Genomic DNA, 27,720 nt, shown 5'->3' on the forward strand with positions numbered 1-27,720 from the left:
GTTCTATTCAAAATGGTTAAATCATCCATGCACAAAAAAAGTAAAATAAAAATAAAGGACCCACCAATTCAGGACAATTATTTAATTGGACTAAAATTTTCATTCACTGAACATTAATTTTAAAGACCCTAACTCTAGTAAAATAAATATTGCTAAGGACCTAAATTGAATTTAGGATTATAAAAGCCAAACATATGAAACAAAAGCAGCAAGTAACGTAGTTTCTTCCATCTCTTACATGTACCCTGATTTTATTTTGTCATAGTATTTATTTTAGCCAGAAGCTTTTTCCTTAACTTGCATTTTCATTCACTTGTGTGTGGTTGTCTGTCTGTCATCAGTATCAACAGCTCTATGTGTGTGCTCATCCAGTTCTTATCATTAACCTGGTGGCAAATGCTACCAATTTAATTTGGTGGTATCAGTGTCAGCATTTCCACATCATGTACTGTTTCCATCAGCAGATAGATTTAATGTTCCAACTATCAATGCTATTATTTAATTCATAAATTTTGTTTTGTTTTTAGGGAAAAGAGAAACATGCAAACACCAGAGTAAGTGTCTTCTTTCCTGTTATTTTTCTTTCTCATTTAATTTTCATTTCTCAGTAGCTTGTCATGCTTCATACATGTGTCATGCTCTTCTCTCACTCTCCTTGATTCACAGTCTAATTCATATATGTGAAAGCTGCTATAAAACAGAGAGGTGTGGCAAGGCTAGCAGGTCAGAATAAAAAGGGTTTGAAATTAATAAAGATCAGTTTAATGTAAAATCATTTAGAGTAATAATATTATGTAATTAATGTTCATGCATATGTGATGGCCAATCTACATTTTTACAAAGCAATGGACAGATGAAAGAACTTTCATGAAAGGTATTCCGTGCCTACATAATATTCTGCCATAAAATTGAAGCTGCTGTGAGTATTTAGGAATCCAGCACAAGAAACAACAATATAAAAGTTACCAAAACTTTTATGTTTACAGCAGGAAATAAATGGAATATTAACATTAGATTGCATATTCTAAGATATTTTAGAAAAATACTTCTTCATACAGCATAGTCTGACGGAACAATTCTTTTTTTCAAAATTAAATAACTTAAATATTTGTTTTATACTGAAGCTGTAGTATAATTGTTCTACTGATAGGCTGTAGTATGCATCAAAATCCTTGTATTTTAAAGAAAAAACAATTTTCAGTGGTTTTACAAAACTATCCATATTCTTAGAACCCTTTTAAGAAAAATATGTATTTTATTTCCTTTTAACATAGTATCCAGTTGGTCCACCACAGTGCTATACAGAAATCCACCAAAGAGCTTCGTGAGATGTCCAAAAATAGAGAGATAGCATGGCCTCTTTCAACACTTCCTGTGTTTCACCCAGTTACTGGTGAGATTATACCACCTCTTCACACAGACAGCTTTGATAATACTAGCATGCCACTAATGCAAACACAGCAGTAAGTATCAATTTAGATCTTTAATGCCTATAATGATTATGATATACAATTTAGCTGTGGAAGCCAGTGTTATTTCTCTGAATATATTCATGTACTATGTATCTCCATAGTTAAAGTTGCTTTGAAATTTGCATTTAAAGCAGAAATGAAATCTTAGTTTCACTAAGATGAACCAACAGAACTATGCAGATATATCAGCTACTTCCATTGCTATCAGCCTTCCTCCCAGACTAGAGGCAAAACATCACTGAAAACCAGAAATGATCATTTCCATTCTTCAAAACTTAGCTTGTCAAAAAAATTAATCTTGCTCTATCCCTGATGCTCTTGTGGTCTTCTGGACATATCTCTACTGAGTCAAGGTGGAAGGTTGGACTCTGGGAAAGAGATGGGGCTGTAGAAAGAGTGACCAGGGATGTGAAAGTAGGGCTTGGAGGATCATGGTTTATACCGTGGTTCACTGAGGCAACAATGCTTGGGGAGGCAGGTGCCTCTTCACAAAGGCACTGGCATATCATAGGCTTCTAATGGCACTACTGCCTGGGTCCATTGGAAAGTAGAAGCAGCAATACCGAGGGAGCTCTTTAAGTATTGATACCTTGATGCAGAAACACTACACTACCTCAGCTTCCTTACACAGTTTTGTTCTCCCACCAAAAACCTTTTCACCCCCACATATCCCCAGTCACCACCTTTGCTCCCCTTCTTCCTTAATCAACCACTTTGCTCCTCAGATATTCTGACGCTTCTTCCAGTTCCTCATAATGCACCATACAGCAGCTCTATAGGAAACCAAGGAAGGGTGAAGAGCCATGAAGCAGTGGGATGAGGATGCAGGGAAATGAATAGGGGATATAGGGGTATACAGCAGGGGTATGTTAGGAGAGGATTGGAAAAAAGTGGGACTTCAAGCTGCAAGAGCCACTGACGATAGGAATGGGGAAGAAAAAGCAGCTTGTTAAGAGTATAGCTGCTCCTTCCCAAAAGCCCCTCCTAGCTCAGGTCTGCTGTTTTTCTCTTGCTCTCCACTATAACCTTGTTGTCCCTTTTCTCCATGTGCCTCTTTCCCCGTATCCTCATTTACATGCACATCCTGAGTCTCCCCCTACAGCTTCATATATGCACGTAAATTTCTTCCAAGTTGCTCCTCCACAATGTTGCTTCTCCAGGCCTCCACCTTGAGCAGCCCTATGCTCCCCACAGCTCTGTGGGGACCAGCAATACAGGAGGGAGAGCATATTGTGGAGTGGGGCAGTGGGAACAGGTTTGCACAGGTTGACATAGGTGAGGGCAAGTCTGCAGGTTTCAGCACAGGAAATGGGGCTGTGAAATATCCCCACCAAAAAGTTTAGTCAGCTTTGGTTTAAGGTGACCAGTCTGCATATTCCATCACTACAAACTATAAAAAGCAAAGAAATAAGCTGGCAGTTAAGTCATTTAGTAGTCAGTCGACACTTCACTCTAGAGCTGGCCAGAAAATTCTTATGAAAAATTTCACATTTTCGGGGGGGAAACCCATCCCAAATTGGGACAAAAATTTTAACGGGAAGGGAGTTCCAGAAAAATTATGTTTCAAGAGAACCAAAACAAAATCATTAGGTTTGCTGGCTACAAGCTGGGAAGGCACTTGTAAGTGAAACTGAGCTGTCATTTTAATTTTCTGTCCGAAATTTTTTGTGGGGCAAAAATTTGATTATGCAAAAAGGGCACTGTCTGTTGAAAAATTCCTGATCAACACTACTTCACTCATCAATTCCCCTTCTTAACCTATATTTACCTCTCCTCCAGCATCCTCAGTCAAAATATTTCTACCATTACATTTTGTGTAGGATGATAATCAGTGTTGCCAACTCTTGCAATATGGTGTGTTTCTTAAAGCCCTACCTGTGGGAAGTATGTGGTTAGGTGAGCATCTCAGCTTTAGTTTTTATTTAAAATGTGTAGGTTTTATGGTTGCAAAGAGAAGCTTGAAAACATTATCTAGTACACCCTAATGGCACAAAACCCAGTAGCTAAATAAATGTTGGGTTCTTTTTGTTTTATAAAAAACATGATTGCTTTGGGACCTGACTCATAATTTGTAAATGCTTGGCAATACTGTAATAATAGAAATAGAACACTGCAATAATTAGAGAAAATCTATTTTTTCTCTAGTTCTCAAAAAAAAAATTAATGTTTACATTAGAACTACTTTTGTTGACCTTTTCATTGAGTGTTGAAAATCTCAGTAATAATATTGCGCTAATGCAGGAAAACCAGAAAGTGAAATTGAAGTTTCACTATCCAAACTGAGTGAAATACAAAAAGTAAATAAAACAGCAAAAATGATAATACAAAATAATCTTATAATTGGTAACACAAGGAGCTTTTTAAAAAATTGTGTATTACTTTTTATCTCAACAGTGTCTCTTTACTGTCATTGCATTAGAGTATAACATTTTCATTTTAAAGAAGAATTATATGTATCAGTTTAGGACTACCTCTGATTCATATTTCATATAGTACACATATTACTAAAGTGACATTTAGTTAAGAACTGTCATCTTGTTTCATATCTACACTGTATAAATATTAAGACATATTTTGGATACCAACATCATAATAGTGGATTAAACAGAAGGGATTAAAATTCTCTCCACAGTTACTCAGGCAACATTGTTGCAGTCTTGTCTCAACCTGTACTTTTAAATAGATATCTCAATGTAAAAATATATTAGAGAATATGAAATAAATTGGTTTAGAAAAGTATTTTTCTGCTTTCCTCTGCTCTGCTCAAACATGCTTACTCCAGCCCTTTGCAGTCATTTTCAGTTGTTTTTCCTCTGAAGTCAGTGGAAACAAAACAAAAAATAGCCATTTCTGTTGAAGTTTCACAAAAACATTTTCCCATGCACCCTCTGCTGGCTCATCGTAAGCAGTTAGTTGACATTTCCAAGAGCAAGAAGCATTCCTATTTGTGCTTTTAAATAAATAATTTTTGATTTTTGCTGTGATTAATAGACTTAAACATCAAATTCACTTTCACTGATTGGCTTCTGTTTCAGTTATAAAGATGTAATGGAGAATTGGACAAAATTAGTAGGGAACATACAGTAACAACCTGCAAATGCCCAAATGTGGGGAGTAATCTAATGTGAAGGACACAATAAATTTTGTTGTTAATGCAGGGGGGGAAAAATAGGATGGAGTTAATTTCTTCAGCATACATAACATTCAGTAAGATTCTAGTTTAAAATTAGGGCTGCCCCGCATACATTTTTGAAAGGTATGTTATATTTTCAAATCTGAGAGCATTATAAACAAAGGCAAAGAAACTGCTTATCTTATCTTTATGTGGGGGAAAATCAATTCAAGAAAAAATCTGCCATTAATAAGGAAGATGCTGGAGATGAGAAGAATGTGTATGCCCAGCAAGTCCATCTTCCTGGCAAGAGGAGGTTGTTTCTTAAAGTGCTTTCATCAGTCTGTATGGGCCAAATTATGATATCTTTATTCAAGTTGTGTAGTAGCTTACTCCTCTAATTGATTTTGGTGTGTGACTACTCACCAAATAAGGTATAATCAATTTGAATAAGGTTACTAGAATCTGACCCTAATTGTCTCATGTAATGGGGAATTCTGCACCTTTCTTGGGCATTTATTCCACATTCTCACACATCTCTGTTTGATAACTTTTCCTACCATTTAGCTATTACTCCAGTTATTTTACTTATATCCCCATTTACTACTCTAACCACTCTCCCTTGTTCAGATCTTACAGATAGTTTTAGACAGCAATGTTATTCCCCCACTGTCTATTTAGTTCCTTTCCTTTTTTCTCATTATTCAATGCCTCTGCAGCCCCCTAATTATACTTATTGATTTTCTTGGATATCCCTCCCACTTATCTATCTGTTGGTATTGAGGTACTGAGACTGGTACTGAGACTAAACACAAACTAAACACAACTAAACAAAATGTGGAACATTTTAGGTGTAGTTCCACAATGCAATGGGAATTGAAGGTTGTCCATTCCTCACATTATTGAGTCTACTAAGAGGGACTGTCATGTCCCTGCTCCATGACATAGCACTTTTTGTCTCTGGGGAATATTATTATTTATATTATGGTAATGCTCACAGCCCACAATCAGAATTGTAGCCCATTTGTTCCAGATATAAACACATGCTGAGGAAAAGTGAAAGTGCAAGAGGCCATTATCAGGCTGTGCTATCCTTGCAGTCAAATAGTAAATTTAAAACTATCTTTTTTTTACAACTGTTATCCCCTGCCCCACATGACGGTTAATAATTTTTCAAATTGATTCTTACTTTGTGACCACATTTCTGACCTTTCTAGATTTCTTTGTATCGCTCAGTCTCCATGATGTTCACCTCACAATTTGACGTACCTCACTGAGGAACATCTCCGCATCGCCGCATCTAGCTCCTTGTTACAAGGATTTTCTCTCCCTATAGATTTGTACTAGCATATTTTAGTTGTTGTTGTAATAAAATTAATACTAGTGACAATACTAATGGGCCAATCCTGCAATTCACTCCTCTGCCCTCTTGAATCGCTGCTGGCTTCAATGAGGGCTCTTTGCAGATGCAGCAGCATGCCTGTATGTAGTGAATTATGGGAGCAGAACCAAAGTCAGTATCATCGTCAAGATGATAGGCTCTTTAGTTCCTCTTCCAGATTATGTATTGTTATCTCTTTTGATCCAGGCACCTAGCCCATTTTCAGGGTCTGGTGGGTTGTTTGCATCTGGTGGAGACATTGATAATGGAATCAGATATTTCTTTGATGCAATCTTGTTTATTTACAACAAATGCACACAAAATCCCATTGTCCTGAACACAGTAGGAACCAAACAACAGGAGGCAGTTTCTTTGCTTACAGTTCCAGGCCTGCCTTTCCAGCCAGCACCCTGCTCAAAAAGCATTCTCTCTCTCTCTCAGGACCATGCTCCCTGTGCTTCTGGTGTTAAGACACAAACACCTTCACCAAGCAATACCCAGCCACACACCCCGCACTTGTTTGCATTCATTCTGCAGCAAAACACCTCCATCCATAGCTCAGATTCTCTGACTGCCTTATATGTGGCCTGTGTTTTGGATGGTGGCTCCTATTGGTTCAGCTATTTTGCTTTAATAAGGAACTTAACTGTTTCTTATATTTATCCTGAATGAAGGGAGTCTCTCACACCCATCAGCTTCAATGAGGTTTCACCCTATCTCTGTCATAAGTGTTATATGTGGAAACAAGAACTACACTTTTAATTACTCCAAAGTAGTAAAACAAGCAATGTGGATGCTTTGTAAAAATTTAATTTACATCTGAAATGTATTCATAAAATTGGATACAAATAAAGAATGTAGCAAAGATGGAGGTTGTAACATTGTCATGCTGTCCTATATTTCGGAGTGAAGGTTGCTGTGGTTTTTCCATAAAATGTAATATTGTATATTATAAATATCAATTGAATATGTACATTCTTGGTAGTTACATTGAGAATATTGTTTTACTTTTTACTTCAGTGAGGGGAAGTTCCTTCAAGAAAGGACACAACATATTTTCTAGAAGAGAGTATGTCTGGAATACAATGTTGTCACAGCATAAGGGCTCCTGCTGATAGATGAATGCTAAAGAGAAACTAAGACTTTGCCTCAGTGTTTATTTTTAAAGCAGGAAGCATTGATCCTTTCACAGTATTCTATTACCAAAACAGTTTATTCCCATTATATTTAGTGACTGATGGATTTTGTGGGGTGAACTTACTCTAACGTAATTGGAAAACTGTATCCGTATTTGCTCTTTGATATAGTCAGTCAGAAAACAGCTCATCTGTTAAAAAAAAACAAACAAAAAAAACTTTTAAGATACTGTATTTTGTATGTAAGATGGTTGCTGCCAGCTAAGTTTTTTGTCTTGTAGTTTTACAATTAGGCATGCAGAAATTATGTGGATTTGATTTAGTATACTGAAAATATTAATCGCAGACATGTGTGGCATGTTCTATGCTAGACATACCCTAGCTTCTGCTGACATACTGGATGTTCTCATTTCTCTCCTACCTGGCACAAAGTGTGGCTGCTTACAACAAACCTCAATTAACAGACCAATTAGGCTTTGCATAGTTTGTCCAGGCTTATGTGGCCTTTCCTGTATTTTGAAAGGCAGCTTCTTCTGCACATTAAGTAGCAAGTTGTTAAATTAAAACATATTTAGTTCTATATTTTGATAAGCACTATCTGTATCATTCCATTTGCTTTTCTAACTAGTATAATCAGAAATTAGAACTGATTAGGTAAGCACATTTATGTATGCTTCTAGTGCATTGAAAACAACTGAAGTTGGGCTGTGAAAGTATATTTATGCCCCATATGTTGTGTTAGCCATTTTTAAGGACTTGCCTATATCCATGAGAGGATACTTCCCTGCCTAACTTTATGCACTCAGACCTTGGTCTTTCAAATGCTTATGCACTTGTTTAATTTTACTCAGATGAATAGTTGCTTTGACTTTAGTGGGATTATTCATGTGATTAAAGTTAAGCATGTGTATTGGTGTTTTCATGACTGGGGCTCTAGTGTTACCCTAAATTTTAGATGCCAATTATGTTACCTACAAATTTGCATGGGCTCTTAGCGCCTTGAGCACAAGCCCACCAGTTATGTTAGCCTATGATAGGGCTTCTGATTTAACAAAAGGGTAACAAGGTTCTGGCCCATCCTAAAGGAATTGCCAGGGTGTTACTGGGGGCCTGTCTACGACCTGCAGAGGGCTCCCCAGAGCAAGCTATTTTAGCTAATCCCTGAAAGGGCACGGATACAGTCTTCCGCTCAAGGATTGACCCACATAAGCAGAAATTCTTGAAAAACAAAAGATTTATTTATTTAACAGAAATAAAAAAAATACAGAGAGTTTAAAGCAAGAAAAGATACATAGGACTTAATAAAACGCAATAGAATTACGTTTAAGAATTATACAATAAAGCAGTGCAACAAAATAAAATACACAGGAGACTTAGACTATGTAGCATTTACAATGTAATAGGCATATAGAGACCCCGCATACACAAAGGCTTTAGTCTTAGTGTTCAAATCTAATACTGTACTTAATACAAGGTAGTATACGCGGCCTCTATATATACATCTGAGAAACCATTACCATATTCACAGATTAAAAATAAAATGTTTACTTAACACTAACATTACCACTTAACACTAACCACTTAACACCTAACATTTAATATCTAATCATATAACATTTAACATACCATGAGCGGTGATCAGCTGGTCGCAAGATGGGTAGGGGAGATCTCATTCCGAAGCACAGGCATCCAGCTTTTGACAGACATACCCAGACACCCTTGAACAGGAGATGGTAAAATCAGACTTACACTCTATCTTCTTAATTCCCTCTGACCCGTCTCAGGGGTCCTTCTGCTCTGTCAGTATCTGGAGATCACGGTGTCAGCACCTGGAGACGATGGTTGCTGCTGCTGCAGGCGTAGCGGCAGTTGCTGCTGATTGCGCTTCTATGAAAGTCGTTGCCATGGTGACCTTTAGAATTCTGCTGCTGTTTTTTTTGGGTAACTGTTTTCCGGAATCTTCTTAAGATGCTGCTGCAGTTGTCTTAGCCTCTGCTGTTCTGGTTGCTGCTTGAGGCTTCTGATCTTCACAGGCCCCCAAAACCCCACACTTTCAGCCTGGTAGCTGTGGGCCTTATATACTAGTTGCTCTCTCAAGGTCAGCTCATCTCAGCTAATCAGCTTCTAGCTTTTCTAGCACCTCCCCATTATGTCATACCTATTTTTAGATACATAGCTCGTCCCCCTGAGACCATCTTGGGTAGAGCACCTCTCCCTGATGCCATCTTGGGTAGAGCTCCTTCCCCTGTGTTGCTGGAGACTTCTGGAATTTTCCACTCTCTAAATTTAAACTACGTCATCCCCATCACCGCCATTTTGTCTGCCATGTTGGATTCTCTAATTTTACACTATAATTAATTTCTACTTATCTAGAGCCTAAATCTTAGAATTACTGCTTTATGCAAATCAAAGTGTCCTGATACTGTCACCACCTTAACTATGTAAATTGAGAGAAGTGAATTTTAACAGTGTTTTTAAACCCCCTCTGAGGTTTTTCTCTGCTGGTCTCTATCAAGGTGCTGCAACGTTTTTCAAAACAGCTAAAAGCAAAATTTCTTGTTACCCTGGAGCCAAGGATAGATGCTTTTTTTCTCCTTTTAGTTATAAATGAAATAAATAAATGCAGCTTTAATTGCCTCACCTGCACTCTGACCACTAATCCACATCTGCTAAGACTACTTCTAACAAGAGCTGTCAAGCGATTAAAAAAATTAATTGCAATTAATCATGTGATTAAAAAATTAATTATGATTAATCGTGCTGTTAAACAATAATACAATACCATTTATTTAAATATTTGTGGATGTTTTCTACCAATTACAACACACAATACAACGTGTACAGTGCTCAGTTTATATTTATTTTTATAACAAATATTTGCACTGTAAAAAAAGAAAAGAAATATTTTTAAATTCCCGCATTGCAAGTGCCGTAGTGGAATCTCTTTATCACGAAAGTTGAATTTACAAATGTAGAATTATGTAAAAAAAAACCCTGCATTCAAAAATAAAACAATGTAAAACTTTAGAGCCTGCAAGTCCACTCAGTCCTACTTCTTGTTCAGCCAATTGCTCAGAGAAACAAATGTGTGTATGTTTTCTGGAGATAACGCTGCTGGCTTCTTGTTTACAGTGTCACCTGAAAGTGAGAACAGACGTTCACATGGCACTGTTGTAGCCAGTGTCACAAGATATTTAAGCGCCAAATGCCCTAAAGATTCATATGTCCTTTCATCCTTCAGCCACCATTTCAGATGACATGCATCATTCTGCTCGATGACAATCCAAAGCAGTGCGGCCCGACGCATGTTCATTTTCATCATCTGAGTCAGATGCCACCAGCAGAAGATTGATTTTCTTTTTTGGTGGTTCAGATTCTGTAGTTTTCACATCAGAGTGTTGCTCTTTTAAGACTTCTGAAAGCATGTTCCAGATGTAGTCCCTCTCAGATTTTGGAAGGCACTTCAATTTCTTAAACCTTAGGTTAGATGCTGTCTCTATCTTTAGAAATCTCACATTAGTATCTTCTTTGCATTTTGTCAAATCTGCAGTGAAAGTGTTCTTAAAATGAACAATATGTGCTGGGTCACTATTTGAGACTTCTATAACATGAAATATATGGTGGAATGTGGGTAGAACAGAGCAGGAGACATACAGTTCTCCCCCCAAGAGTTCAGTCACAAATTTAATTAATGCATTTTTTTTAACGAGCATCTTCAGCATGGAAGCATGTCCTCTGGAATGGTGGCCAAAGCATGAAGGGGCATATGAATGTTTAGCATATCTGGCATGTAAATACATTGTAATGCTGGCTACAAAAGTGCGAATGCCTGTTCTCACTTACAGGTGACACTGTAAATAATAAGCAGGCAGTATTATCTCTCGTAAATGTAAAAAAAGTGTTTGTCTTCGCGATTTGCTGAACAAGAAGGAGGACTGAGTGGACTTGTTGGCTCTAAAGTATTACATTAGTTAGTTTTTGAGTGCAGTTATGGAAAAAAAAATCTACTTTGTAAATTACACTTTCATGATAAAGAGATTGCACTACAGCACTTGTATGAGGTGAATTGAAAAATACTATTTCTTTTGTTTATCATCTTTGGAGTGCACGTATTAGTAATCAAAACTAATAATATAAAGTGAGCACTGTACACTGTGTATTCTGTGTTGTAATTGAATCAATATATTTGAAAATGTAGAAAAACATCTAAAAATATTTAATAAATTTCACTTGGTTTTCTGTTGCTTAACAGTGCAATTAAAACTGCGATTAATTTTTTGAGTTAATTGCGTGAGTTAACTGATTAATTGACAGCCCTACTTCTAACATTCAAAACCTCCTCAAACAGCCACTTTAAAAAAAAAAGGCCAAAAAGTGTTTCTCTTTTCTTCCAAAATAAGAAATTTACCTTTATAGTTACACTGGTCTATCTTTACATTTCTGTATTTCAAGTGTCTACATTTTTAGAATTCAGCTTGCTTCACCTTCCTTCTGTTGTGCTACATTTAAACATTTAAACATGGGTAACATAATGAGACTCATATTACTGTGCTTTAGCAATAATCTAGTTCTTTGCTTATGTTGAACTGCTTAGCCTTTTGGCCACTTGGTTTATCCACTTGGAGAAAACTAGGCTATTGCCTCATAGAAGAATGATGCGTGTACAGTTTAAATACCATGACTGTGTTCATAGATGTGTACGTACATAATATACAGATGTTTTAAAGATGTTAAATTATTATTTTTAGGATCCTGCCACATCAGACTCAGATTCCACAGCAGCAGACTGCAGGTCAGTACCAAAAAAATGCTGAAAGTTCAGGTGATAATGGGCAGCACTGAGCACCCAATACTTACTCAACCTTTGGCGTGTGGAAACAATTTTGAAATGTTATAAGATGTTGCGAAATTATAGTTCCAGTTTTCATGGAGAAATCATTTGGCAGGGGACAGCTTGAGAGTAGGCAGAAAGGTTACAGTGCAAGTGGGACTAGTAACACAGATCCAGTGAAGTTAAAACAGAGATCTTCTTACATAGACTAGCCTCTCACCCCAACAGCTAGCCACATCTAATTTCATCTTGCTACTGTCAAGAACAGTGAGTGATAAAACAGCACTTTTGTCTTGCTTTTACCAGATATAAACAATGGAGATTGGGGAATTTCTGGGCAGAACAATTAAATCCAGGGTGTAGATTTCCATTGGCCTTCGTGAATGAACTCCATCTGTCTAGAGCGCAAAAATGTGAGGTATCATCAGCTGCTTGTCTTCGGTTAGCATCTCTGATTTGAGAGAGAAATCTACATTTGTAGAAAAGAGGATAAGAATCATACTAGGAAAATACAGTGGCCAAAATGGGTGGGTTGTTCAGTGTGTATGCTAAGGACAACCAACTCTGAGATTGCTCTTGGGAGGGAAAGTATCCACAACAACGGAAACAAGAGTTATACATATCATAATGTGTGTGCACCTCTTAGACAAAGGTTTGTCTTATATGTAAGAAACCCTTGTTTGGTGTTTTCATTCAAAATTCTTCTTCTTCATTACTGCTTTCGGGGATTAAAGGAGAATTTCGTATGACAACATTTCAAAGATTTGAGGCAAGTATATAATAGATGTTTATGCCCTTGTGTTTTTTAGTTATCTAAGAATTAAAAACACATGTATAAAATTTGATAATTCTGCACAATATCATTACATGGCTTTAATTATGTTTTCAGATAATTTTAAGAAAGTGGTAGGTGGCACAGTGGTTCTCTGTCCTGAGACTTAGGGTTTAAATTTAGTGAAGTTCATCCCACAGAGAAAAGTGTTGTTTTGGTCAGTTGTAAAAACACCACACAATTCAGCCTTTTAAAAAAAAACAACAAAAATTAGTTTCCACTCAAAAGAAACCAAGTTTTAGACAAGGTCAGATTGAAGTGCATGGTTCTAGACAGAAGAGACTTGCACAGCTTTCACTGTTCTTTTTGAGAGCATTTGAAAATGATGTGTCCCCCTTGTTCAATATTTATGTTACTAGCAACTATACAGTGGTGCTATTTCATGGAAACTTAGTGGCAGATATTCTTTCCAGAAACAGATTTGGAACTATGGATGTGCTGGCAAATAGAAGGAATAGAAATAGTTACTGAAGTTGCTATTCTCACTGTGGATGTCAGGTTCAAGGAGTAATTGGACTAACTGAAGCATCCATGTCCTCTGCACCTAGAAGCTGATAGCACTCCTCACTCTACTTGGCAACTTCTGCCCCATAATTTAGATCTCTAGCAATTGGGGGTAAAATTCCTGTGAAACATTAGTAAATTGTTAGTAAATGGGAATGGTGGTGAAAATCCCAGTCTTTGCTCATTTGAGTGGAAACAAAAGAGGATCAGCAGCAGAAGAGGACATTACAATAGGAATGCAATCTGCCATCATGTCCCCTAGCTTATCTGATCAGAAAGATGTTTCATTTTGCAATTCACGTGAGAGGTTGTTGACCAGATGTTATATGTCCCTTCCTTCCCTTTCTCTCAAATAAGAAGTGCTTGTTCTGACATCCCCAAAGTTAGCTCTCACATGACTGTCTATTTGGGCCAGATGTTCTGGTGTGTTCCATCATGTCTCTTTTATGGAAATAGCCACATCAGACTAGCTACACGTTTTCCTATAGCTTCCAAGAATTTGGCAGTTAAAAACCACACAAAGAAACCCAGGAAAACAGGAGTCCCTACACTCACCGGCTCCCAGGAGAATCAGGCTTTGAGAGCGCCCCAGCCTCCCCTACCCTGCTTTTTACCCCTCCTGGCTCGCTTGTGGCTACTTTGGAGAAAGGGATTTAGGGTCTTTTCTTCTCTACTCCCCATCCCTTGCCAGGGACCTTGGGAGGGAGTTGCCATCATAGCTCAGTGCACATGAAACACACACCCCTACCTCAGCAGCAGTGACACAGCCTTTCCTCCCCCCCCCCCTCACCCCCACAAGCGCACCACAGCTCCCTACCAGGCCAGGCTGCCAGGGGCTCATTTCAGTACTGGTAGGGACCAACCTCTGTGCCCCAGGACAGGACCATGAACAGGTTTCGCATCCCCACCCTTCCTAAACAGCACCCTTGGCCTATGCCACACTCCCTGAGCCCCACCCTTGGCCTATGCCACACTCCTTATCCCTCCCTGCCAGCACACGGCTTCCTGCAGCATTGAGAGGAGCTCCTGAGAGTTTCAGCTAGAGGGCAGAGTGGGACGCAGGTGCCAGCCATGCTCCTGTCAGAGGCTCTGCTCACCACTGCTTCTCTTCCTACTCCTGCTGGCCCCTGGCACCACAAGAAGCTGCTATGGGTTCTGCCAGGTTGAGGTCCTGAGTGTTGGCTGCTCTCTCAGCCATGTGAGATGCGTGTTAAGTACCAGGTTGCTGCACAGATGCGCAGCTTAAAGGGAACATTGACGGGGACCCTGTCCATCTGTGTTTGTCCAGCACCTAGCACCACAATCCAATTGGGGCTTCTGGGCTCCCCCATAATATAACTAATACATAATTATTGGTGTATTTTGCATTACTCATTAATACTTTTTCCAGGAATATATTGCCCCCCCCCCTTTTTTTTTTAAACAAATATGGGGTGAGAGGGGTTGCGATTAGTAAGGCCACAAAGAATTTGCACAGGATGAGTAAAATCAAATCATTGTCCGTGGTGTGTACATTAATTGTTATATATACACTCAACACAATGCTACCTACAAGATAGGTACACCTCTGCAACTGTGGTTACTTTCCTCTCTAGCAAGGGTGGGCAAACTTTTTGGCCTGAGGGCCACATCGGGGTATGGAAATTGTATGGCGAGCCATGAATGCTCACAAAATTGGGGGTAGGAGTGTGGGCTCTGGCTGGGGGTGCAGGCTCTTGGGTGCGGCCAGAAGGAGTTCAGGGTTCAGGAGGGGGCTCCGGGTTGAGGTGTGGGGGGAGCAGGATGGTTCTGGCTGGGGGTGTGGGCTCTGGGTACAAGAGGGGGCTCCGGGCTGGCATCGACTGGTTTGGAGGGAGGGAGATCAGGGCTATGGCAGGGGAGAGGGGAATGGGGAGGGCAGGGGGGCAGGCTCCAGCCACTTCCTGCAAGCAGCTCCCAGAAGCATGCCCCCCCACCCCCGGCTCTGAGGTGCAGCCAGGCGGCATTGCATGTTGCCCTGTCCACCTGGCTATGCCTCCATGTACTACGTAGGAGCCGGAGGGGGGGTCATTCCAGCTGCTTTCTGGGAGCCATGCGGAGTGGGACAAGCCCTGGACCACACTCCCAGGCGGGAGCTGAGGTCCAGATGGGGCCCGTGGGCCCATACTTTGCCCACCCCTGCTCTATAGGCTGGGACAGGCAGCACTCAGCATCACTTTTCACTGCACGTGGGTGAGTTAGCGCATATATCACTTTTTTCATCTCCAGTTCAAGCACCCTTTGGGCCAAGCTCATAGTGATGGAAAAAACAACCCCTTCTCTTGCATTGGTCAGTCCCTTTCTTTCCCTTTCCACTCATTTTATTGGATGATAATTGAACCTCCTTCTATGGTCTGGTTGTACAGGGAAAAGTTGCACCCCATGATATAATGGAAGTACTTCCCTGACATTATGGCACGTGGCAGTTGCAAGATGTCTTCTAACTGGAAATCTATCACCTGCATTAGCAGAAGAATGGATTTTTAGTATGTTGTTGACTTTGACTAGGACGTAGGAACTTGAACATTTTACCCAGCGTCATTATCAAATTAGCGTAACTATATTCCACTATATTTTCAAATGGAATTTTTACACATACAAAACATTTACAGGTCAGGAAAGTTACAGAAATAGTTTCCCTTTTTGATTTGAAGAGTTAAGAAATTGAATTTCTATCAAAAATATAAATAATATTGTAACTGTTCAACAAAATATAAATAACTGAGCACTTGATTTTAAGAGGCCCTGTAGACACCGCTAATTAGTATTTAATGAGAGGGAGAAGAGAATATGGCTAGTAACTGTCCTTTTTGAATACCCACTAAACAAATTTTCCACTGTATGTGTTACCTCATGAGGACTTCTAAAAGTATGACAACTAGACTAATATTCGCCGACACTGATGTTGTACTTTCAACAAAGGGTGGAATTGTGCCGAGATAAAAACTAGGGCTGTCAAGTGATTAAAAAAATTAATCGCTATTAATCACACTGTTAAACAATAATAGAATACCATTTATTTAAATATTTGTGGATGTTTTCCACATTTTCAAATATATTGAATTCAATTTCAACACAGAATACAAAGTGTACAGTGCTCACTTTATATTTATTTTTATTATAAATATTTGCACTATAAAAATAGTATTTTTAAATTCACTTAATACAAGTACTGTAGTGCAATTTCTTTGACATGAAAGTTGAACTTACAAATGTAGAATTATGCACAAAAATAACTGCATTCAAAAATACAAATAATGTCAAACTTTAGAGCCTGCAAGTCTACTCAGTCCTACTTCTTGTTCAGCCAATTGCTCAGACAAACAAGTTTGTTTATATGTTTAGGAGACAATGCTGCCCACTGCTTGTTTACAATATCACCTGAAAATGAGAACAGGCATTCTCATGGCACTGTTTTAGCCGGCGTTGCAAGATATTTATGTGCCAGATGCGCTAAAGATTCATATGGCCCTTCATGCTTCAACCACCATTCCAGAGGACATGCGTACATGCTGATGATGGATTCTGCTCAATAATGATCCAAAGCAATGCAGACTGACTTATGTTCATTTTCATCATCTGAGTCAGATGCCACCAGCAGAAAGTTGATTTTCTTTTTTGGTGGTTCGGGTTCTGTAATTTCTGCATTGGTGTGTTGCTCTTTATAAGACTTCTGAAAGCATGCTCCACACCTCGTCCCTCTCAGATTTTGGAAGGCACTTCAAATTCTTAAACCTTGGGTCAAGTGCTCTAGCTATCTTTAGAAATCTCACATTAGTATCTTCTTTGCATTTTGTCAAATCTGCAATGAGTGTGTTCTTAAAATGAACAACATGCTGGGTCATCATATGAAACTGCTATAACATGAAATATATGACAGAATGCAGGTAAAACACATAGCAGGAAACATAGAAGGAGTTCAGTCACAAATCTAATTAATGCATGATTTATTTAATGAGCGTCATCAGTATGGAGGCATGCCCTCCAGAATGGTGGCCAAAGCATGAAGGGGCATACGAATGTTTAGCATATCTGGCATATAAATACCTTGCAATGCCGGCTACAGAAGTGCCGTGCGAAAGCCTTTTCTCGCTTTCAGGTGACATTGTGAATAAGAAGCGGGCAGCATTACCTCTCGTCAATGTAAACAAACTTGTTTGTCTTATCGATTGGCTGAACAAGAAGTAGGACTGAGTGAACTTGTAGGCTTTGAAGTTTTACATTTTTTTTGTTCCATAACTGCACTCAAAAACAAAACAATCTGCATTTGTAAGTTGCACTTTCACAATAAAGAGATTGCACTACAGTACTTGCATGAGGTGAATTGAAAAATACTACTTTTATCATTTTTACAGTGCAAATATTTGTAATAAAAATAAAGTGAGCACTGTGCACTCCGTATTCTGTGTTGTAAATGAAATCAATATATTTGAAAATGTAGAAAAACATCCAATATATTTAATAAATTTCAATTGGTATTCTGTTGTTTAACAGTGTGATTAAAACGAGTTTAATTTTTAATCGAGTTTAATTTTTTTAATTGTGATTAATTTTTTTGAGTTAATCGCGTGAGTTAACTGCGATTAATCAGCAGCCGTAATTAAACCAAAACGTAGTAAGTCAAAACACTCAGCTAATATATGTGTTGTACTGCTGGGAATTGCAAATAAATTACCAGATGAAGAAGTACATCCCCGGTTAACTATTCCCTTTTATTCCTTAGCCAGCTGGCAAAATCCGTGCTACCTACCTTGGGCTGTTGGTTTAACAAAATTATCAGATATTCTTGTAATACAGAAATTGTCTTAAACATAAAGATATGCAGGAATTCCCAATTTGAGTTGTACACTCTCCTCTAGTCAGGCCTCTATTAGTTCTTTAGTAACAAAGAACTGGTTGGAAAACCGTTCCCAGAGAGTAGTTCACAGTCATGCTGGAATGGCATAACAAGTGGAGTTCCGGAGGGATCAGTTCTGGGTCCAGTTCTGTTCAATATCTTCATCAATGATTTAGATCATGGCATAGAGAGTACACTCATAAAGTTTGCGGATGATACCAAGCTGGGAGGCATTGCAAGTGCTTTGGAGGATAGGATTATAATTCAAAATGATCTGGACAAACTGGAGAAATGGTCTGAAGTAAATAGGATGAAATTCAATAAGGACAAATGCAAAGTAGTCCAGTTAGGAAGGAACAATCAGTTGCACACATACAAAATGGGAAATGACTGTCTAGGAAGGAGTACTGCGGAAAAGGTAGTACTGGGGGTCATATTAGACCGCAAGCTAAATATGAGTTAACAGTGTAACACCGTTGCAAAAAAAGCGATCATCATTCTGGGATGTATTAGCAGGAAAAGTAAGCAAGACATGAGAAGTAATTCTTCCGCTCTACTCCGAGCTAATTAGGCTCAACTGGAGTATTGTGTCCAGTTCTGGGTGCCACATTTCAGGAAAGATGTGGACAAATTGGAGAAAGTCCAGAGAAGAGCAACAAAAATTATTAAAGGTCTAAAAAGCATGACCTATGAGGGATGATTGAAAACAATTGGGTTTGTTTAGTCTGGAAAAGAGAAGACTGAAAGGGGACATGATAATAGTTCAAGTACATAAAAGGTTGTTACAAGAAGGAGGGAGAAAAATTGTTATTCTTAACCTCTGAGGATAGGACAAAAAGCAATGGGCTTAAATTGCAGCAAGGAAGGTTTAGGTTAGACATTAGGAAAAACTTTTTGTCAGGGTGGGTAAGTGCTGGAATAAATTGCCTAGGGAGGTTGTGGAATCTCCATCATTGGAGATTTTTAAAAGCAGGTTAGACAAACACCTGTCAGGGATGGTCTAGATACTTAGTCCTGCCATGAGTGCAGGGGACTGGACTAGATGATGTCTCGAGGTCCCTTCTACTCCTATGATTCTATAATTCTAGAGGGATAGATTCCCAGTCACATTGATTCTTCCCTTCCCCTCTACCCAAAAATTCTTTGGTCTAGGACAGGGGTGGCCAACCTGAGCCTGAGAAGGAGCCAGAATTTACCAATGTACATTGCCAAAGAGCCACAGTAATATGTTCCCCATCAGCTCCCCCACCCAAACCCTGTGCCTCCCGCCAGACGGCAGCCCTGCCGATCAGCGCCTCCCATTCCATCCCCGCACCTCCCAATCAGCTGTTTCGTGATGTGCAGGAGGCTCGGGGGGACGGAGGGGGTGGAGCGAGGGCACGGGCTCAGGGAGGGCGTGGGACGGGGTGGAGTGGGGACAGGGCTTGAGCAGTGAGCACCCCCCGGCACATTGGACAGTTGGCACCTGTAGCTCCAGCCCCAGAGTCGGTGCCTGTACAAGGAGCCGCATATTAACTTCTGAAGAGCAGCATGTGGCTCTGGAGCCACAGGTTGGCCACCCCTGGTCTAGGAGATGGAAAGTATCTTCAAAGTGAGTGGATTAAATTACTCTCCGTGGATTTCAGATAGTGTGATCATCCTTACATCAAAAGCGTGTTGTTATTCACATCTACCATACTTGCTTACTCCAAACAAGCTAAAAGTTATTCAGGCTTGTCTAAATACAGGAATTCTAAATAGGGAAACATGTTTGAATTTGGATTCGGGTTTGGAAGAATCTGAAAAAAAAAAGTCTGAAGTTGGCATTCATTACATCAAACGTGGACAGTTGGGTGGCCATGGACTTGAGTTGCTGACAGTTCTAATGCATACTTTGAGTTCTGGAGGCATAGAGAAAGGATATGTAATTCCTATTTATAATGGTGAAAATATAGTTCTGTATTCTAAAATGAGCTGTAACCATTAATGGATTATATACATTCTTATTTATTTACAGGTAAATGGTATCCCTGAAGAAAGAAAATTGACAGAAGCAATGAATTTGTAATCAAATAATGCAGTAATCATGTCTTATTTCCTTATTTGTGCAAATAATGCATGCGCTTTTCTGCAGTACAGTGTGCATGCCTACAGTATTAAGTTCTTCAGTGCCAGATTGTACAATCATTCCCATTTAACCAGTGTATCGTATCTTTTTTGTACTTTGGACATTTTTGACAATTTGTAAAACACTGATAACTTTTTATATTTGTTACATTAAGAAAACTATCTTTAAAATAAACATATTAATAAGTATCAAACGTCGCACTATTTTTATGATCAACTGTGAATTCTAAGGAAAAAGTGAGTTCTTTCAAAGTAACAGCCAGATTCAAAGATTTTTAGACTCATTTCTGTAGAAATATTTGTTTAAATGTTTGATTTAGAGGCAATTGCCTGGGCCCCCATGCCACAGGGGCCCCCATAAAGCTATGTTGCTCAGGCTTTGGTTTCAGCCCCAGGTGGCAGGGCTCAGGCCCACAGGCTTCAGCCCAATGCAGGGGGTCTTCGGTTTTCTGCCCGGGGCCCCAGCTAGTCTAACGCTGGCCCTGCTTGGAGGACCCCCTAAAACCTGCTCACAGTCCTCCAGGGGGCCACAGAACTCTGGTTAAAAACTCTAGGTGAGTTGCTGTGCCCCTGGGAAGACCTCTGCGTATGCTTAGCGGTACATGTACCCCTGGTTGAGAACCACGGCTCTGTAGAACAAGATGACCAAATGCCACATCCACAAGCATCAATAATATTTCAACTACTAATACTTGGGAAATAAATGATTAAGAATCATGTGATGAAGCAGAGAAACTGCCTGCCAGCACACCAGGGATTAAAGAGAACCTTTGTGCCCAGCTAGCCCTGCCCCGGTATACCTGCAGCCAATTCCAGGCCTGGAGCGGGGAGAACAGGAAAGAACCTGGCTGAGTTTGGGGCTGACTGGTGAAGAGGCAGGAGCCAGCTGCCTCCCTACCTGAGAAGAAAGGTCACAAGCCTGCCAACCAAGGCAGCCACCTGGGCGTAAGCACTGTCTCTCCAGCCAAGGGAGACTGCAATGGAGACCTTAATGCTTCTGACACCTGAGGTAACTGAGTGAAGCCCAGAGACATTTTGGGGCTCGGCCTCACTAACTTGCAGCTGCCCTGCCTGAAGGAGCCTGGGAGCGCAGCAGAGCACAGCCCAACATCCACAAGGGGCGCTATGGAAGGTGAGCCACCCAGTGAACTGGACTAGAGGGGCCACGCCCCAAACTGAAGAGACACTGGCAGGAAGTAGCCCAGGACAGTGGATTTAGACTCCAGGCCTCCTGGCCTTCCAAGCCCCCTGTTACAAACCATTTTACAAATTTCTTCAACTGAGGCTTCCCCTTACGCTGCTTCAGAAATATCCAGAACATGAGTTGACAGACTAGCTCTGACATTCATGGATAGAGGCTGAAGAGAAAAAAGTACAATTCAATGCTTTTTATTGCTCTATAAAGTAGTTCAGGAAAAGGAGCTGGGTAATAATAAATTAAGGTTGCTTATTTGTAACCAGAGTTCTTCAGGATGACTATATTCATGCTTAGGGGTATTGCACTGCCTGCTGACGTCAAACAATAGAACCGTCTCCAAGCAGTGCCCACTAGAGTGCACGTGGATCCCCTCCTAATCCTCTCCTCAGCGTTTCCACACATTCAGAGGATGAGGCTACATAAGGGGTGCTGCACTCTCTACTGCCTCAGTTCCTTCCAATGCTAACCCAGAGAGGCCATAATAGGACTTTGAGAAAGAGGGTAAGGTGGGTGGAAAGTCTGAATATGCAGAGTCATTTTGAAGAACAACTCCGGGTACAGTAACCAATCTTATTCAGTTCTTTGAGTGGCTCTGGGTAGTCCCACTTATGGCTAGTTTGACAAGCAGTGCTGAAAACCCAGGAGGTGGGAACAGAGTCCTAATTAAATAACGATTGAAGCACTGCTCTGCCAAATGTGGCATCCACTCGTGAAGCTTGATCCAGAGTGTAACATTTAGTGAATGTGTGCTCTCACTTCCAAGTAGCAGCTTTGCACGTTTTCCTAATAGGAACATGTTTACGGCAAGTGAAAGATGGTGCTACAGTACTAGTAGAATGACACCATACAACAGAACACATGGGAATTTCTCCTTTGTTTAAACCACCTGGAAATAATCTGAGCAGACTCGCCCGCTGACCCCTAGTTTTCTTAGCATGAGAAACAATCCACATGATCTCCTAAACTTTGAGTTCTATTTAAATAATATATAAAAACCCTTCTAGCAGCTAAAGCATGTAACACAGACTCTCCTTTTTAGTATGAGGTTTCGGGGGGGGGGGAAGAAACCCTAGTAAATTCAAGAAACAGACCTAGAAATACTTTTTAGTAGATTGTTTTCTAGAAGTCAGCAGTATATTCTGTACCAATAAGGAACATGAGTGTTTAAGACTAGTCAAAGTCCAATAGCCCAAGCAGTCAGATGAAGAAACTAATGATCTGGATAAAGAATGCTTCCTTGTTGCTGTGATAAGAGATTTGGATACAGAGGAAGATGCATGTAAAAACCATTTGATAGCTGAAGCAGGTCCATATACTGCTGCTGTTTCAGGCCAACTGGGGCAATCAATATAATTTTTGGTTTGTCCTGACTAATCTTTTTAATCACTTTCTGAATTAATGGAAAAGGGGAGGAAGCATACATACAGCTCCTTCCCCAGTGCACAAGGAAGGTGTCTGAGATGGACTGACTATCCCTGCTCGCTCTTGAAGAGAAGAGACGCTTTTTGTTGAACCTTACAGTAAACAGGTCTACATTGGGCCGACCCCAACTGGAGAGGTCTTGTGCTACTTGATCCTTCAGGGACCACTTGTGCACCTGAGAACAGTCCCTACTGAGACAATCTGCAAGCATGTTGCTCTCCCTTGCCAAATGCTGGGCCACTGGATAGATCTCATGAAGAATGCACCAGTTCCATAATCTGACTGTTTTGGCACATGCATGGAAAGAACGAGGACCCTCGTGTTTGTTCACATAATACATAATTGTATTGTCCATTGCTACCTGAACCTACCCTTTTGTGTGAGGAAGTAAAGAGCTGAGGGCCAAACGAATGGCTTTTAATTCCAATTTAATTTACATGCAAGCTCTTTTCTTGAAAAGTCCAGTGACCCCAGAGTGTAAACCAACTTAAATGGGCTCCCCCATCCACTATTGGCTGCACCTGACATTATTGTGAGCGATGGCGAGGGGGATTGAAGAGGATGTCTCTGAGAACATTGGATCTGTCCGTCCACTGCTATAGTGAATTTAGAACATCTTGTGGCATGGTGACAAATGTCTGAAGACTATCCTGAATGGGTGTTTAGACTTGAGACATCCAATGCTGCATCAGTCTCACTCTGAGACAAGCAAAGGAAGGACTTCTGTAAGTGAGAGCTGCCATCAAATCCATGAAACCCAGGAAGACGTTCACTTTATAGAATTGGCAGGTTCGAATTGGCAAAACCACTTGCTCAATTTTTAGAAACCTGTTCTCTGGAGGAAAAGCTTTCCATGCTACTGAGTCCAATTGAGAACCTATAAATTTTTTTTGAGTTGGACCAATATTATTTGTTGTTTTTTTGACATTGAGAAGCAGACCCAGATCCAAAAAGCGGGAGATTGTAAACATGATCTGTAGTAACAGATCCTTGGGTTCAGCAGCTTTTAGCAACCAATTGTCCAAATATGGGTACGCAAAAATACCGCGTTTTCTTATATGTGCTGTTACCACAGAAAGGCACTTTGAAAAGATTCTTGGTGCTGTGGACAGTGCAAATGGGAGTACTTGGTACTGGAAATGGCATCCCACCACTATTAAATACGGATATTTTCTACGACTGTGTCAGACAGAGATATGAAAATAAGTATCCTTTAAATAGAGAGTGGAGAACTAATCCATAACTGTAAGCATGGGAGTTATGGAGACCAGAGTTAATATATGTTCGGATGTTCCAGTTTTGTATCTGTTCAATTTTCTTAAATTTAAAACATCCTTTTTTTACGGTACCAGGAAGTATCTTAAATAGAACACCTGACCCCACAGAAGTTTTGGTACTTCCTTGACAGCTCCTATCTGGAGCAGCTTGTGTTATTCTGTATGTAGAATAACCTCATGGAGAAGGTTCCCTGAAAAGAGGAGGGGAATTGAACTGAATAGCGTAGCCTCTCTATTATTTCTAGTACCCGTAAGTCCAATGTAATCAGCCTCCATCTGTCAATGAATTGCCTGTCCCCAAATAAAAGGATGGATGAATTTTTCTTGATTGGTCCACAACTCTTGATCATCAGATCAGATCTGAGGCCTGGTGTTCAAGGACGATGAAGAAGGGGAAGCAGATCTGTTCAACTTAGATCTGGATCTGAAAGACCTCTTTTTATGCTGGGTCTGGAATGAAGATGGAGGTTGCTGTTGCTGATGTCTCTGATTTGAGGAAAAAATAAGCAGATGACTCAGGGTAATATTGCCTCTGATATCAAAAAGGAGTAGAAGATTTCTTTCTGATCCAGGGATAATGATAAAGAGAAGGAGCAATGGATCTAGTTTCCTTTAATTTTTCCATAAATGTATCAGTCTTATTGTTGAAAAGACTTTCCCTTCAATGGGGAGATCTTCCACCTTGATTCTAGTGTCAACAGCCAAAGTGTGTCCCCGCTGAAGAGAGCGTTCATAAGGCCAACACCTCAAACCATCTATGTTGTCTTATAGTTGTTGGCCTGTTGGAAGACTATGTTGGTAATAGTGAGATTGAACTTGGCTCACTGGGAAAGAAGTAGTTGGCTGTTGGAGTTTGACTGTCCAGTGTTGTGGTGGCCTAGCATCCTGCTCCATGTGTTCGAGTCGGCTCTCACACGATCACTGAAGTCTCCCAGGACAATAAGTTTTTCCTGGTATGGCACCTGTTTAATGGCCTTGCTGAGGTCTTCATAAAAAGCTTCCTTGACCTCATCTCTACGAGTCATTGTCAGCACATAGGCACTGATAACAGCGGCGTACTCTAGACAAGTTTATGAGGAGCAGTATAAGTCGGTCATGGATTCCCTTGGAGAGCGAGTCAAGCTTGTGGGCAATGTCAGACCATATGGTGAAACCTACTCCTGACTGTTTTGGCTTGTCCTTGTCATTCCAGTAGTATATGTAGCCTGCTCTCATGTCCTCAGGGTGGGATTCATCAGCAAGTCTGGTTTCAATAGGAGAATGATGTATTATATCTCGTCAGTGTTTTGGCAATAAAGGCTATTCTTTGTTCTGGTCTTTGGTCATTATCAAAAAGAGTTCTGACATTCCATGACCCAAATGTCAATCTGTGAATCTTTGTTTTATTTTTGTCTGCTAAGTTGGGTGACCAGCCAGGAGCAGTAGCCTGATAGATATGGAAAGGGTAGGTTGTGCTTAAGGTTCCTTTTCAGTCTCCTTTTCCCTGGATTGGGGAGAACAGCGCTGTGCCTAAAAAGGCCTGCTTCTGTCACCTCAGGAGGATATTAGCTCCAAGCTCTGTATCTGCCATTCTGCAGTGAACAATCTTCACCCTAAGGCCGCCTTGTATAGAGTTGTGACTAAGGACTGCCAGTGGCATCCTCTGCCTGTCCCAGTCGCCACTTCCCTGTCGCCCCAGGACTCTGGTAAGTTGATTGGGTTGAATGAGTTGATGGCTGAACAATGTACTCTTTTTCCAATAACATGGAGCACTGACGGTCAATGGACTTGTAGCTGCATTTGGGCTTCTATGACAAATTTTCAATACATAAAGTGTCAACACAACTGTTATATGGCACAGATTTAATGACTCAAAATTTCTAATTTCCAATTCGATATGAAACTAAATTGAAATATATTAATAATAGAACTTGTGAAATTAGTTTGTTTTGTTTCTATACCGAAAGTTGCTTTTTTCTATTGATCGTTGAATATTATCAGTTCAACTGAAATAAAAAAATACATTTAGATATAGGAACAAGAAAGCACTGATTATACATAATAGCACTGAGAAATGTAAGTGAATTTCCAAGATTATTACATATCTGTTGTCAGTTGAAGATCACAAATGACAAGTCTATAAAAAAATGAGCTTTATATAGTCTGGTGATGTTAATGGTTTGGTATCAGCACACCTCATCACTGTCCTTTTTGTAAAAAGCAACATTGATTTTAGACAAGTTTATTCCATCTCACGTGAACCCGATATTTCATTATTTACATATTACAGATAATTAGAAATATGGACTCAAAACTGTAGCTAAATAAAAATAATTATATTAAATTATATAAATTGAACACCACATTGGGGATAGTTAAAAGTGTTAGCATGTAAATTCACAGCCCTATTTTGACCATATGATTAAGATCCAAGGGGGAAGAACTGAAACTCCATTGTATGATTACAATAAGATTGAAGTGCACCAACTTAAAAGAACAGAAGGTTTTCAGGATTTTCTTTTTTAGATATATGAAACATCAGTTTTTGCAATAAATACACTAGTTAAATACTTCATTTACCTGCAGGATTTTGGTTGCTGTTTTTATTGGGTCATGATGCCTACATAGATTCCAATGCTATGGTAATTGCTATGGTCAACAATGGATCTCAAAGAAGGTAATGATGCCTCATGTCATAGGTTCAAAGAAACTGAGCTGATCCTGTTGGGGTTTTTTTTTGAGTGGAAGAGATGCCCTGGTCGATATTGCAATTAATGGATATAGTTATCTTCCCATTCTAATACTATTAGTTTCAGAAGGCGTTGCCTAGCTCTGCCAACCTGATATGAAGAATATTCCTTTATGCTTTCATTCTGCATTTCATCTGTTTTTAGCTTCTAAACTACCACACACCTGGAAGAGAAATGCTGGGAACTGAGATAAGGGGCCTGCATCCCGTGTATGTTGTGGATCCATGCTCTGCTGGAGTTTCTTTTGTACAGCCATAGAAGGAGGTTTTGGGGGTGGGCCTAGTGGATTTACACCAATTCATCAGTTAGGCCTAGAGTTGCCAGGTGTCTAGTTTTCGACTGGAACACCCGGTCGAAAAGACACCCTTGCAGCTCCAGTCAGCACCACTGACTGGGCTGTTAAAAGTCCTGTTGGTAGCACAGTCAGGCTCCCTACCCGATTCTGCGCGGCTCCCAGAAGCGGCTGGCATGTTCCTCCAGCTCCTAAGCATAGGAGTGGCCACGGATGTGCCGCACGCTGCCCCCTCCCCAAGCACCGGCTCCGCAGCTCACGTTGATTGGGAACCATGACCAAAGGGAGCTGCAGGGACGTGCTTGAGGGTGGGGACAGCGCACGCTGCGCAGAGCCCTTGGCCGCTCCTGTGTCTAGGAGCTGGATGGCCATGCCGGTCGCTTCCTGGGAGCCGCCTCAGGTAAGTGTCACCCAGAGCCTGAACCCCTCCCCACCTCCTGCACCCCCTGTCCCAGCTCTGAGCCCCCTGCCCAACCTTGAACTCCTCATTTCTGGCCCCACCCCCAAACCCCCACTCCCAGTGCAGAGCCCGTACCACCTCCCACACCCCAACCCTCTGCTTCAGCCTGGAGC

The 27,720-nt window shown here is 40.3% G+C and overlaps 1 protein-coding gene and 1 long non-coding RNA gene across 12 annotated transcripts in view; one reads left to right on the forward strand and one right to left on the reverse strand.

Annotated features, from left to right (window-relative positions):
• Window positions 1-9,201, reverse strand: part of LOC125631459 (uncharacterized) — a 42,003-nt gene extending 32,802 nt beyond the window's left edge. The window contains exons 1-2 of one of the 2 annotated variants that reach the window (XR_007354950.2): window positions 8,851-9,201; window positions 7,227-7,292 (exon numbers count right to left, since the gene is read on the reverse strand). This is a non-coding gene — a long non-coding RNA (uncharacterized LOC125631459). Of the gene's footprint in view, window positions 1-7,226; window positions 7,293-8,727 lie in introns of both variants that reach the window. The other variant, XR_007354951.2, reaches the window with a different exon arrangement.
• The window catches only part of SGCE (sarcoglycan epsilon), a 61,857-nt gene extending 41,434 nt beyond the window's left edge, over window positions 1-20,423 (forward strand). For 4 of the 10 annotated variants that reach the window (XM_048838192.2, XM_048838196.2, XM_048838195.2 and 1 more), the window contains 5 exons: window positions 528-554; window positions 1,275-1,463; window positions 11,850-11,893; window positions 12,667-12,701; window positions 20,120-20,423. In XM_048838192.2, the coding sequence (XP_048694149.1) occupies window positions 528-554; window positions 1,275-1,463; window positions 11,850-11,893; window positions 12,667-12,701; window positions 20,120-20,170 (346 nt within the window). In that variant the 3' untranslated portion in view covers window positions 20,171-20,423. Of the gene's footprint in view, window positions 1-527; window positions 555-1,274; window positions 1,468-11,849; window positions 11,894-12,666; window positions 12,702-20,119 lie in introns of those variants that run through there. The other 6 variants (XM_048838199.2, XM_048838193.2, XM_048838194.2 and 3 more) reach the window with 6 other exon arrangements.
• Window positions 20,424-27,720: the final 7,297 nt, after the last annotated feature.

The sequence above is a fragment of the Caretta caretta genome, chromosome 2 (assembly GCF_965140235.1).
Source record: "Caretta caretta isolate rCarCar2 chromosome 2, rCarCar1.hap1, whole genome shotgun sequence".
Classification (NCBI taxonomy): Eukaryota; Metazoa; Chordata; order Testudines; family Cheloniidae; genus Caretta; species Caretta caretta.